This window comes from Didymosphaeria variabile (assembly GCF_027946475.1).
Source record: "Didymosphaeria variabile strain IMI 356815 chromosome Unknown scaffold_3, whole genome shotgun sequence".
NCBI lineage: Eukaryota > Fungi > Ascomycota > Dothideomycetes > Pleosporales > Didymosphaeriaceae > Didymosphaeria > Didymosphaeria variabile.
Genome location: NW_026611622.1, coordinates 1,502,954 through 1,515,471, shown reverse-complemented (window position 1 = coordinate 1,515,471; position 12,518 = coordinate 1,502,954). Strand labels below are relative to the sequence as shown.

General features: G+C 51.7%; 5 protein-coding genes across 5 annotated transcripts; 4 read left to right on the top strand and 1 right to left on the bottom strand.

Annotated features, from left to right (window-relative positions):
- Window positions 1–1,963: 1,963 nt before the first annotated feature.
- Window positions 1,964–2,229, top strand: N0V89_003854 (uncharacterized protein; the record flags this gene model as incomplete). Its single annotated transcript, XM_056212651.1, has 2 exons — window positions 1,964–2,021; window positions 2,051–2,229. The coding sequence occupies 2 exons, from the start codon at window positions 1,964–1,966 to the stop codon at window positions 2,227–2,229; spliced, it is 237 nt and encodes a 78-aa protein (XP_056072959.1).
- Window positions 2,230–3,473: 1,244 nt separating this feature from the next.
- Window positions 3,474–4,017, top strand: N0V89_003853 (uncharacterized protein; the record flags this gene model as incomplete). Its single annotated transcript, XM_056212650.1, has 2 exons — window positions 3,474–3,505; window positions 3,588–4,017. The coding sequence occupies 2 exons, from the start codon at window positions 3,474–3,476 to the stop codon at window positions 4,015–4,017; spliced, it is 462 nt and encodes a 153-aa protein (XP_056072958.1).
- A 3,419-nt stretch (window positions 4,018–7,436) lies between these two features.
- On the bottom strand, window positions 7,437–8,651 carry N0V89_003852 (uncharacterized protein; the record flags this gene model as incomplete). The annotated part of the gene is made up of 1 exon (XM_056212649.1): window positions 7,437–8,651. One exon carries the CDS (start codon window positions 8,649–8,651, stop codon window positions 7,437–7,439), a length of 1,215 nt encoding a protein of 404 aa, XP_056072957.1.
- Window positions 8,652–8,914: 263 nt separating this feature from the next.
- On the top strand, window positions 8,915–9,955 carry N0V89_003851 (uncharacterized protein; the record flags this gene model as incomplete). Its single annotated transcript, XM_056212648.1, has 1 exon — window positions 8,915–9,955. One exon carries the CDS (start codon window positions 8,915–8,917, stop codon window positions 9,953–9,955), a length of 1,041 nt encoding a protein of 346 aa, XP_056072956.1.
- A 1,055-nt stretch (window positions 9,956–11,010) lies between these two features.
- On the top strand, window positions 11,011–11,742 carry N0V89_003850 (uncharacterized protein; the record flags this gene model as incomplete). Its single annotated transcript, XM_056212647.1, has 2 exons — window positions 11,011–11,202; window positions 11,254–11,742. The coding sequence occupies 2 exons, from the start codon at window positions 11,011–11,013 to the stop codon at window positions 11,740–11,742; spliced, it is 681 nt and encodes a 226-aa protein (XP_056072955.1).
- Window positions 11,743–12,518: the final 776 nt, after the last annotated feature.

Here is a 12,518-nt window from a genome sequence, read left to right as displayed (position 1 = left end):
ACGCAGGCATTCCGAAGAATTTCATGCTTACTCAAATCCACGCGCGGTTCCTTTGCCGCCGCCGATCAAGACGCATCCGTTACCGCCGTCTCGCAGTCGTAGTCGTAGGCTAACGAAGACAAAGCCGAGTAGCCCGATATCAGCGGTTGTTGTACAGCAAGGTAACTGGCGCTGCATGACTGTTACAGCATGTCAGACTGACATCTTCTAGAGGAGGAATACTTCTCGAGCAGTTCTCGGGATTCCACGCGCAATTCCGCAAGCACAACCAACTCCGTAGCTTCTTCTGGTATGCACATCTCAAAGCTATCGTTCATCTCAGCTAACACAAGTAGCTACGTCTACACTCTCGGTGTTCAACGAACGAATCGGAACTAAACAAACACCGGCAAGATTTCCCAATTTTTCCAAGCCAACTAAGACCGCGAGAAAAGAGAAACCAGTGTTAGACATATCGCTCCCGTACAGTTGCAATGTCGACAACAACGTCGAGGAGGTTAAGACTGCGAAGAGTTTGATACCCACATGGAGGTACGAAGATCTCGGCACGGACAACCAGCTTCCGACTCCAGTCACGACGATGTCGGCCGCGCATACGCGGAATCAATCCTGGGGTCATTCACGAAAAACTTCCTTCGGTACCATTTTCCGACGAAAGAACGCATCTACTACCGCGTTTTAGTTTCAGAACACATTACAACGCACTCCTTTGTTATAGAACTCGAGTTTAGGGCAGCCATACCTCGCCTTGGAGGTTGTCTCTCGTTCTGGCGTTGAGCCTGTTCACGATACCATACACGAGGCATCGAGCCCCGTTCTCTTCTGTCCTCTTCGCAGTACACAACCTTGGGCTTCTCATGTGCATACCGTTTCCTACGTCGATCTTTAAATTTCATTCGTATTCCAAGTATATAGTTTAACGGCTGTCATGATTTACGAACACGGCGCATGGTCCATATCGTCTCTTCATGCTTTGCTCACTCGTTGCACCGAAGCACCAAATGTGTGACCACCAGGTCCATCTAACAAACAGCTCTTTAGTCCCTCAGTAGGCTACTGAAGAACAGTTCGCGCGCCAACGACTATTTCGCAGTCTTCAACGTCAGAGCCTCCAGCGGCTGTAATTGAATCTCACCTAGATCGCCCACTCCCTGCAAGGAGCAAGTATCCTTCACACGACAGTCCACCGAAGACCTTGAGCTTCAGCCCTGCGCCCGAGATATTCCCGACGGACAAAGTCCCGTAATGGAGAATGTGGCGCTATTTGAAGTTATGCTATAGCTAGCGCTACTGTTCTATGGACAGCTCTGTTCTCCGGAGTTGAGGGTGGCGTCCGCGATAAGAGCGCCCTCCTGGCGCTAGGGTTTAGGAACAGGGTGGCGCGCGCATAGTGCTGAGGTCAATGTAGGTCGGAAACGACGATAAGATCTTAGTTGGTCCTGTACTTGACACAAGTTTTTCGGTGCAGGACAGAGGTCAACGAATCGGAAGGACTGTATTGACTCGGGTAGAGAAATCTAATTATGGAACTAGAGTCGTGGGGACGGAGCGGATCGGGAGATCAGGGTCAGCTCCCCTACCGACGATTCGTGACGAGAACAATTGGTCTAGCCTGTATTGAGGGACTACTGTTTTACGGAGTAAGGCGAGTTAGGAACTTGCTTTGTGGGCATGGAAAATTTACCAATGCCCGGTGAGTATGTTGCGCGAGCATACGAGGTTAGTCAGCCAAGATACCAGAATATAGTACATGGCAAGAAATGCGCAGTATGTGAAAATTAGACGCGAGACCTTGTATAAGTTGTGTTAGATGCTGTTTGGCCTTTAGGATACATTCACCACGATCCCAAGCCTCGGCTAACGAGTAGCGCACGAGCCATCTCCTTATCGACAAGAGATCAAGCTCAAGGTCCACCTGAACATTGAAGCTCCCACTCAAGCTCTACCATCAACGCATGCGACAATGGACCCCAAGCACCGCAACGCTGCCGCGCTGCGTAGTAAGGAGGACCTCTCATGGCGTGAGACTTATCAGCTTACCAAACGACAGAGCGCATCAACGACCTTCTAAACGAGTTCCTTAACCAATACCGCGCAATCCTGGCTGTCGCCCGAGAAGACAACAACCCGGACTTCAGCCAATCTGCGCAAAAGGAACTCTCCATCAAAGAAGGTGCTATGGCAATTGTACGCTTTCCCGACCGCGTCCATCACCTGCATGCGCGCTAGAAACCGCAAGCTGAGGTCTAGAGAAGGGCTGACAGGGAGTAGGCCACAACTGCCCAAAATATGTCAATGTTGATACGCGATCTACAAGAGTTGTGGCTATTTGGTGGTCTGGACACGCTGGCAAACAAAAAGGATGCGGAAATGGAGAGACAGAGGGCATTGGAGGTTGCGGGTCTGGTGGAGGGGTTGGTGAAGAAGACACCTGAGGCGTGGACAGTACCAAATAGCGAGCGAAACGGAGCGCAGGGCAGGGCCGCTTGAAGAGAGGGAATGGAGGATTGTAACGGAAAAATCTTCGGACGAGACGATGTCGGCAAGATCATGCGACAAATGACTGCCATACGCGATTCGAGTAGAGAAAGCACAGAGAAGGAACACTATTGCTCCTCTGGTGCTCTACGGGATGAGTCGACGCAGATCCCAGGTGCGGACAGGTCATAAAGTGCGTCAAGATTTTGAGTCGCGAGGCTACCTTGTACTGCCCGAGCCAAGCACGTTCAGCAAGCTTGGTGATGGGTCTGGATACTAGGCTATGGTTTAAAGCACGCCCTAGACTGTACTTCTGAGAGTCATGAGCAACACATGAGGTATGGAAGACTTCTACGGTGACCTCAAAGATGCTCCCTAGGGAACTGCACCGTGATGGGCAGTAGAAGTTAAGGTTGCCTCTGATTTCTCCGCTCTCTAGCAATCCGAAAACGTAACAATAATAAATTGCTCTCTACTGATGTTTGTACCAAGTTAGTATGCTGTGCCGCTTCTACACTTGCTTGACAGCGTTCGGAGCTCAGTGATCCTTGCACTTGCGAGCTCCGTCGTCATTGCTGACAACCAATCAACATCCCCGGACACGTCATCCTTTATGTTTGTGTAAATATATACACCACACCTGTACTCTTCACCACCATCGCAAGCACTCACGCTGCCTTTCGAAGATGTTGTGTATCGATCTTGTCCTCACACTCGGCGACATTGGGCCGTCGGCACGATGTTCTTCCGTCCTTCTCCGCTGAAACTCGTCCGAGGCACACTTCACAGCGTTCAGAGCTCCAATCCGACGGGTAACCCACACTTTTTGGTGCCGATCTCCCCATTGCTGGACGTGCAGAGTCTTTGTATTTAGTGTGCAAACTCGCCATTCGAGCATTGAATCACGCAACATCTGGATAGACGGATTCAAGCCACATACGACACCGTAAACAGCTCCCACGCTTCAATCCACCAATACAAACAAAGCACTCAACATGGTCGCCATTGAGGTTCCCGCCGAGTATGGGTATGTGGACTTACCGATGCACCACCTTCATCGCCATTGCCCACACCGATCGTTCCGTTCATCTCAACTAACACACATCCAGCTACGTCCTCTTCTCCGTAGTCTCCACCTTCCTCACAGGCACCATCCTCGGCTTTCGCGTCGGCTCCTTCCGCAAAGCCGCCAAAGTCCCTTACCCCTTCGAATACGCGTCGTACGAACAAGTTCAAACCGCTCCCGCAGAACGCAAAGCCCAACTCCTTGCCTTCAACGCGGCACAACGCGGGCACCAGAACTTCGGCGAGAACCACCTTGCCACTGTAGGCTCACTGTTGATCTGCGGACTGTCGCAGCCGAAGGTGGCCGCTGGACTGGGCGTATTTTGGAGTGTGAACAGGATATTGTATAGCATTGGGTACACGAATTGGAATCAGAATGGGAAGGGGAGGTACGCCGGAGGATTGGGAATGCTGACGCAGTATGGTCTAGTCATCTGGGCGGGTGTTGTGTCTTGGGGATTTGCGACCAAATAGAGGGATGAGACTTCTAAGCTGAACATGACGACGAAAAGGGGTGGACTAGAAAATCCATGAATAATGGCCGTGACAATGATAATTCAAATCTAGCGCGACTCGATACTCATCGAAACTTTCCCCGTCCAATCGCATACTTAAGCAGGATCAACAACGGCATGTGCATTCCTCCCTTGCCCCTGGACAATCAGACACCACATGCAGACGGGAGCTCCTAATTAGCGCTGCTCGGAGCGATATACAGCACTACTACGTTTCTCAAAGCCTGTGCAATCGCAAACCACGCAGAAGCCGACCCTCCACGACTACTCACCAATCGAAAATCTATTAACAGGCCCAAAAGCGCGATGGTTGAAGTGCAACACAAGGATCACAGTCACGAATACAAATTCCAATAAACTCGCTCGCCAATCGACTGATCCTTTCTGCCAGCGTTGGGACGCGTTACTGGCACTGGCAAAGATACGACGCATCAGTAGCAGAAGGGCCGGGTTGAGAAGGACGCCCAGCGTCAGAGTCAATAAATCCGCGAACCTGGTCGTGCTCGAAGCTGGAGAAGCTGGGCATTGGGTGGATAGTAGACGGGAAGTGCTCCGCATGGCAAGCGTGATAGCACTCGTAGACGGACTTGATCATGATGATGGTGAACTTGAATTGTCGAAGGGGGACTGCGGAATGTTAGGTATAGCGGTAGATTTTGGCCTAACTAGCCTTACAGAGTTTTAGTAGAGGATAACAATTAGAGCCAATGAGATGTCCAAACTTGTTGAAGTCTCTTCTGAGTAGAATGTTTATGGAGTCTTAAAGACAGCAAACAAGACTTCAGAGACATGAAAACACTAAACCATAGAGTCCTGAGCTAAGAAAGATTTCGAGGTCTAAGTTCGATTATTAGACGACTGAGCGTTGAGTGCGGCAGCTCGACTTCAATACGCCTGTGACACTGGGCACGATCGATATCTGAATTTATTGCGGACGATTTAGCGTAAGTTAAGCTTACACTTGTTGTAGCGTATATGTGAACTTCTTCAACATGTTATTAGGTCATACCTACGCAGGCCCATCATAAATCATATTCTTGCTGAGAAACCAACTTGTAAGAGCGCTAGTATTCAGTAAGCTGCGGCTGACCTCCCCATTGACATAGTAACCATGCTTCTATACTAAGCGTCGTAAGTAGCCACCATTCAGTCGTGGCTTGCAAGGCCTCCCCTGGGAGGGGGAATGTAATCTAGACCATTTCCCTACGGCCCAGACCGTCCACAACATGCCGTTTCCCTCTCACCCTTTGTACCTCCTGCCAATAGACCTCCCTATCCTCTCACACACGCTCTCACACGCCCTTTAGATCTTCGCCCTACCCGCAACTCCCAAGAACGCCTCTCCGATTTCCTCAGCCCTGGGAGCCCTTGCCACCCCATCCCAACCATCCATACACCTTCCTAAAGTTCAAGTCCTCAATATAAACACCCCCAGGCAGCAGATCAATCTTCCAAAACCACTGCAGAATGTTGCGCCGACAGGAACTCTTCGCCGATCCCGATGAGCACTGTGCCTGGGAACAGAGCTCGCGCTCAGCACCCGACGCCAATGTGTTTCGCTGGGATGCTGACGCAGAAAGCGCAGCAGTAGGAAGACATCGCGTGGAGAGGTTTGCTGATCGTTGAAATAGTGCTGGCGATTGTGCTGGGGTCCAGGCGTAGTATGCGGCACGGATCGGGAGTGTAGGCTAATCCCGGTAAGGATGGGTGGTGCTGGTGCTATTGCTGCCTACATCTGCGATTACTATTCAGTTACAGGGCTTGCTCTATCAGATGTGGGAAATTTTGCTGGTGGATGCTGTTCGCAGATAGCACACGTTTAGGTCCAAGGGTCCCCAAATCTGACAGCCTCTTCCACCGCAGCAGGTGAGCATCTCTAAATTCAAACCCTATTCATTCTGGTTCTAATTGAGATGGTCCGTTCAGCAGGAAGTAGCGCAATCTGATCTGATCTCACGAAGCATTCTTGAGCGCTCTGATGTTGTTACAAGCCCTGCAGCCGGCAGTACTGCACAATTATGCCCACGACGTGTCTGGACAGCTGTCCTGTTTGGACCGGTTCAAAGAAGCCCACGTTCTTCAGTTGTACCATGAAATAGAGCACACCGGTCTTCTTCAACGGCATTCATCCAATAGTGCCATGATCTGCAACCTTCTCCCTCTGCAAACCGATACTTATTTTTAAACCCTCAGCATACTGGTCACCGATCGTCATCGCCCTTCCAATCTGAATATAATATAGACACGCGGAGTTCACATCTATGCTCTTGTTGATCGCCGTTTTCAGGTGTGGAAGGCGCCTAGAACGGTAGGCGACCGAATAATGTCTCAGTAGCACCAGGGGATCTTGCCAAAGCTATTGACGAGATCACGATCAATGATCCCAGATGGCTTGATGCCCGGGAAGAGGGTGGCGGACCATAAAGAGCGTCAGGAGCGTGTAGGGCCAGACCGTAGGTGAATGCGTCCAAGGAGACGAGGCGGGAAGATCCGGGGCAATGCGAGTATAGCATTTGTATCCTACAGGCCTATCTCAAAATCTTTCTTCAATTCGATTTGTAAAGACTGAACTTGAAGGTACGTATGCGGGAGAATGTCCATCTAAGGTTATGGGCAAGTGTTCGCGCCATCGTCAAATAGGCAATCTCCAGATCAGTGCTAACCGTCAAGCCTCCGCTGAAGTCCATCATCGAGATGCTGTCCTTGACTGACTTCATCGTATCGTCCAAGATACGCAATTGCCCGATCCTTGGAGCCAAGGATGTCAGGACGAGGAGTGGGGGGGTGTTTGTGCGGAAAGATACTATACGAGTTCTCAGGGGAACCTGTCGAGACGGTGAGTTGTTGCCCATTACTTTCTGCAATGCCAAGTTCAGGCTGATGGTTGTTAGATGCTGTGCCACTGCATCAACTGCAAGCGTATGACCGGCACATCCCACTCAGCCAACATTACTGTACGATCCACCTCTCTCCGCTTCGTCGGCTCGCCCCGGCATTTCCTCCACAATTCGGGCCAAGGACATGTTTTTACAATTTCATTTTGCGGTACTTGCTCGAGTACGTTGTGGAAGGCGAGTGATCACGAAGGATTTAAAGGATGCATCATTGTACAGGCCGGGACGTTGGCACAAGAGCTGAATCGATACCCACCGGACGGAGAGATTTTCGTGAAGAAGAGGGTGAAATGGGTGGGCCCGATGATGAACGTGAAGCAACTTGACGGCACAGATGTGAAACTATAAATTCGTTTAGCGGTAGATCTCCTACTGTTGTTCGCACAGCATACTTACCGCATTTGGACATGTAGGTGCATTGGATCATGCAATGCCCTCTAATGCTATGATCTTTGACATAGCGAGAACGGAGTAGACTTCATCCTCATTTGCCCCCAGCTGCCGCTTTTGCAGCCGCAGCCTCTCTCTTGCGCTGGAGGTAGCGCTCCTTTGCACTGCTAATATCGCTTGCCGTTTTCTGGCTCTTGCTTGCATGCTGCAGCTTTCTGGCCTCTTCAGCCGATTCATCTGCTTTACGCTTCGCAGCTTGTGCGATCTGCTGAGCGACCATCTGGGTATGTCTAGCCCGAATGTCGTTCCGCGCGGAATTGCGGCTCTGCACGCCGGTGGCCGGGCCTGTTGGCTTGGTTGCAACGGCAGCGGCGGCCGTCGGCTCCTTAGGTTTCGCAATGATATTAAGACCTGCGGAAAGGAGCTGTCGTTTGTCCGTGACCTGACCTTCCTCGTTCAGGGTGATGTCCTTGCCCTGAGCGCGTGCCTCTGCAGCCATCTCTGCATCTGTCTTCTCCTTCGGTTGTTCTTCAAGCTTCACATCCGACTTGACGAGCTCCGCCGCAGCCTCCATGGCTTCTTGGTGTCGTTTCTCTTCCTCCATCAGCCTTTGCTTGTGGAAATTCTGCATGCCGTATGTGCGCTTCTGCTCTTCCTCGGCCTCCTGCCTCTTCTTCTCTTCTTCTTCGGCCTTGCGCGCTTCCTCCTGCTGCAATTTGTACGCGCCCGTCACGAACTTTTCCTTGTCGGCGAACTCATCGCCCTCGGCCTCCCGTTCGCGCTGCAAGATCTTGTCTCGCGCAGCAAGCTGATCTTTCTTGCGCTGCTCTGCCGATTGGAACAAGGCCTGCATATATTTGGGTGTTTGCTCAGCGCCTTCTTCGCGCTCAGCCGCCTTCTTCGCTAGCTGCCTTGCGTGGATCGCTTCATATGCGGCATCGTAGTCGTAAATGTTTGCGTCCAGCTCCTCGGCCTCTTTCGCGCGTCTTTCCGACTCTTTGGCGCTTGCGAGGTTCGCAACTCTGGTAGGGTCATCGTCCTTCGCCAGCGGCTTCCGGGTCGGAGGCTCGAGTGGTTTGGTCTTTGATTTGGGCTTTGACGCTGGTTCTTCGGTTTTCGACGTAGTCAACGTATCTTCGAAGTTGAACTCTGCAATTTCTTCGGCACTATCTGTGGTTTTTGCCTTGGGTTCGGGCTCATCCTCTTCTTCATCAAATAGCGGCTTCCTCTTTCCCAGCGACGGTTTCCCTAGTGTTGCTTTGTTCGGGCCGTTTGCTAGCTTGTTCTTTAAGCCGAACTTGAAGGCCATGTCGAGTGTTAGTGAAGAATGTGTCTGGAGTGTCGCGAAGCAGCCGTGGTTGTGACCGCGTTGTCTGAAGCTCTAATGCCAAGCAAGCGACCGCGCGCCTGCCAATGAGATCGTCGCGCCTTCCGCAACCTCCCCCGCTGTCCACCACAGAAACCGAGCCTCTCACCTCAACCTGACATGCGCTGGTGCCTATAATTCACTACACATGACTTCCACCTCCCGTTCTATGCACGACTGGAAGTTGTTATACCACAGTCCTCACCATGGAGGAGCCGGCTAGCGACAGAAACGCAGACAAGGACGTCTACGTCAGCGCGAAAGCCTCAAAATTCCATTTTAAAACATCATCGGGGCGACGCTCGAAGTGCAAACCCCGCGATTATGATGACGAAATTCACGACGGAAAGCATTCTAGCTCCAAGCGACATCGTTCAGACGACGATAGCGACACAAGGCGGCGCCATCGACATTCAAAGCGCAGGCACAAGCATCGTGATCACGACCACACATCCACGCGAACCGGCGACTACGATGACCCCGACCATCGCTACCGTGAATCTCTCTACGATGGTCTCAGCAACGTATCGCCAGACGTTGACTCTGACACCGTGTTCCGCGAGTCGATTTTCGATGCCATGGCCGACGATGAGGGCGCAGACTACTGGGAAGGCATCTATGGGCAGCCGATACACATATATCCCAATACTAAGCCAGGCCCCGATGGAACCCTGGAACGCATGACAGAAGAAGAATACGCTGATTTTGTGCGGACGAAGATGTGGGAAAAGAGCCACCAGCACATTCTCGAAGAACGCGCGGCGCGTGAGAAGGCGCGTCAGAAACGGAAAGAGCGGAATCGCGAGCTAGAGGAGGAGGCTGCCAAGGATGAGGTAGAAAGGGAGAACATCCGGCGGCAAATGGAAGAAAGTCTCAAGCGTGGCGCGGAGCGGAAGAGGGCTAAAGAGGCGGACGCATCATGGGCGAAATACCTTACGAAGTGGGACCACCTCAAGGCCATGAAGAAGCCTGAGCTTAGTGATCTGCGGACCATGATTCCTTGGCCAGTCGCGTCTGGCCGAGCCGGTCAAGTCGAAGGCAAGGCGATCGAGCAGTTCCTGAGGTCCTCGCCCAGTTGGAGAGAAGATGCACTGGCCTTGCTGAAGATTGAGCGCGTTCGTTGGCATCCTGACAAAATGCAGCAGCGCTTCGGTCAGCACCTTGACAGCGAGACCATGAAGCTTGTCACGGCTGTATTTCAGGTCATCGACCGAATCTGGAACGAACGGAATCTCCGCCGAACGTGATGCAGTGCTGGCAAGCAGTCAAGGTTCTGATGCAGCTGTATACGGTCTAACAGAACATAAACCACGATTAGATCCTGAAGTATTCTCACCCAGGATCATCATTTCGACAGCCTCGTCTTGTTCACTGCAGCTTCAGAGATACCCCTAATAATAGTACCCGTCGACCCGGTTGGGTTGCGTCAAATTCACGTCGGTCCTATCGTTTTCAGTCGTTTTCCAAACGCATATTGTCATGACACTTGAGCCACCCTAAGGTGATATTCGCCAATCCGCCAAGGACGGAATACTTGGCGTTTAATCAAGTCTAGACAGACTACGGCGGTCAGACGCTACAGCATAGGACTTCAAACTTGTGCAGCCCGGCTAATTACCTCGAGGTCTTGGTCACAAAGCTTTATCGCACCCCTTCATTGAGGCATTCCGCGGAACTTACATAGTACCGCCAAGGTCGGAATGATGAGCTCTAAGCCGCTGTGCCCGATCATCCAAGCGTGCCATCATCGACGCTATTTGAGCGGTGAATCGCCTTAACTCGAAGAGTACTGTGTCCGAACTGCTAGGACGAGCTTACTTCCTGTCTGGTCTTTCGTGTTGATGTCTATCATACGACCTATTCTTTGCGCCCCGTGCGCTATTGCTAACCGCGATGTTAACTGCTTCTACCATGGACCGGGTTTCGCAGGCTAGAGTAGTTGGTCCATACCTTTGCCGTTCACACATTCGCAGTAGCTTGGGCCTGAAATAGCCGGTGGTCTGAGACAACTTCCAGCAATTCTCGGGTAGTTAATATACACCCGGGGTACGCTTGCCAATCTATGTACCCCACAATATACACCGGCAATTTGACGCCACTGCGCATCGGTAACCATCGCAGAATTTGATCCAATCAAAGAGCCTCCTCTGGACCGACTGATATCGCATCCTTGGCAACAAGGGCTTACTGTTGGCGACATCAAAATCAAACATGTCCAAGACTCATGGTATAAAAGTATATAAGGACTCTAGGACGCAGCGTGAAAATATCACCACGCAGCATCAGCACTAAGATCGTCAATATGGTCGCGTTCTCCTCCATCTTCCTTGCCCTTGGCACAGCTGCCTCGGTGCTCGCCAACCCGGTCAACTTGACCTCTCCGCTCAACCTTCTCGAGCGCGGCGTTCAGACCTCCCCGGGAACTGGCACTCATGATGGTTTCTTCTACTCCTTCTGGACTGATGGTCAGGGCTCTGTGACATACAACAACGAAGTAAGAAAGCGCCTTGTAACTTGTCAACCGCAGCAATACTTACATTCATAGGCCGGTGGTAAATACTCCGTCTCCTGGAACAACGTAAACAACTTTGTTGCCGGCAAGGGCTGGAAGCCCGGAGCAGGCCGCACCGTCACCTACTCGGGCACCTGGAATGCCGCGTCCGTCAACAGCTACATCTCGCTGTACGGCTGGACAAAGAACCCCCTCGTTGAGTACTACATCGTCGAGACGTACGGCAGCTACAACCCGGCTTCTGCAGCAAGCAAGAAGGGCACCATCACCACTGATGGCGGCACCTACGACATTCTTCAGACCACTCGTGTTAACCAGCCGTCGATTGAGGGCACCAGCACGTTCCCCCAGTTCTGGAGCGTTAGGCAGCAGAAGAGAGTGGGTGGTACGATTAATGTCCAGGCCCACTTTGATGCGTGGACGAAGTATGGATTGTCGTTGGGCAGCCATGACTACCAAATTCTCGCGACGGAGGGGTACCAGAGCAGTGGATCTGCTTCCATCACTGTCCAGGGCCCGTAGATCGCTGTTGATTACACGACCATGGTCTCCCTGCAGGAAGATTTCAGTCAACGCACCTCAGAGGTTGCCCAGCATCGAGAATGTACAATGTCAAGTACTATTGTGCCGGTTGTCTCCCGTGTTGTTCTTTTCCTACGAGTGTCGCCATATCAGTCCGGCGCAGCAAGATCTCCACAGAAACGTTCTATTTGCGTTTTGAGGTAATCGAACAGCGATCCAGAATGCTTCTTAAACTCCATGTAGAAAGGACATCATATCCCAAACTTGCTCTAACGCAGAACAGCAACCAATCTCTTCCCACTGCCCTCTCTCTTCCTCACTTGATCTAACCCTGTGCCTCATGGCGCTCCTAAGAAGTCATTGACTTCGGCCAGGTAATCCGATATATCAAAATTTCGTTTCTGTTTCTCGTCGGCCTCAGCGTGCCTGAACACCGCTTCTACGACCACCTCATAGCGGTAAGTCGATTCTTGTAATCACCGGCCGCATTCGAGAGTTCGCAACGTGTCGGTCCACTGCAACCATTACTCGAACGCCGCATCCTGGGCCAGTGTATCTTTAGGAGAATTAATGAGTTCTCCGCCAACGGCGTTCTTATTGGCAATATAGGCTAGTAATGCTGGCAAACCCTCGACGTGCAAGAATTCGATCCGCCTCATGCTGCGGCCCTCGAAACGGCAGATCCGTAATCTTTCTACGGCCGCCTGGAAGTTATAAGCCTTGCGAGTTTGGGGCCCCTTCTTAACTCTATTGATCGTGCGAGGTGCTGGAACAGC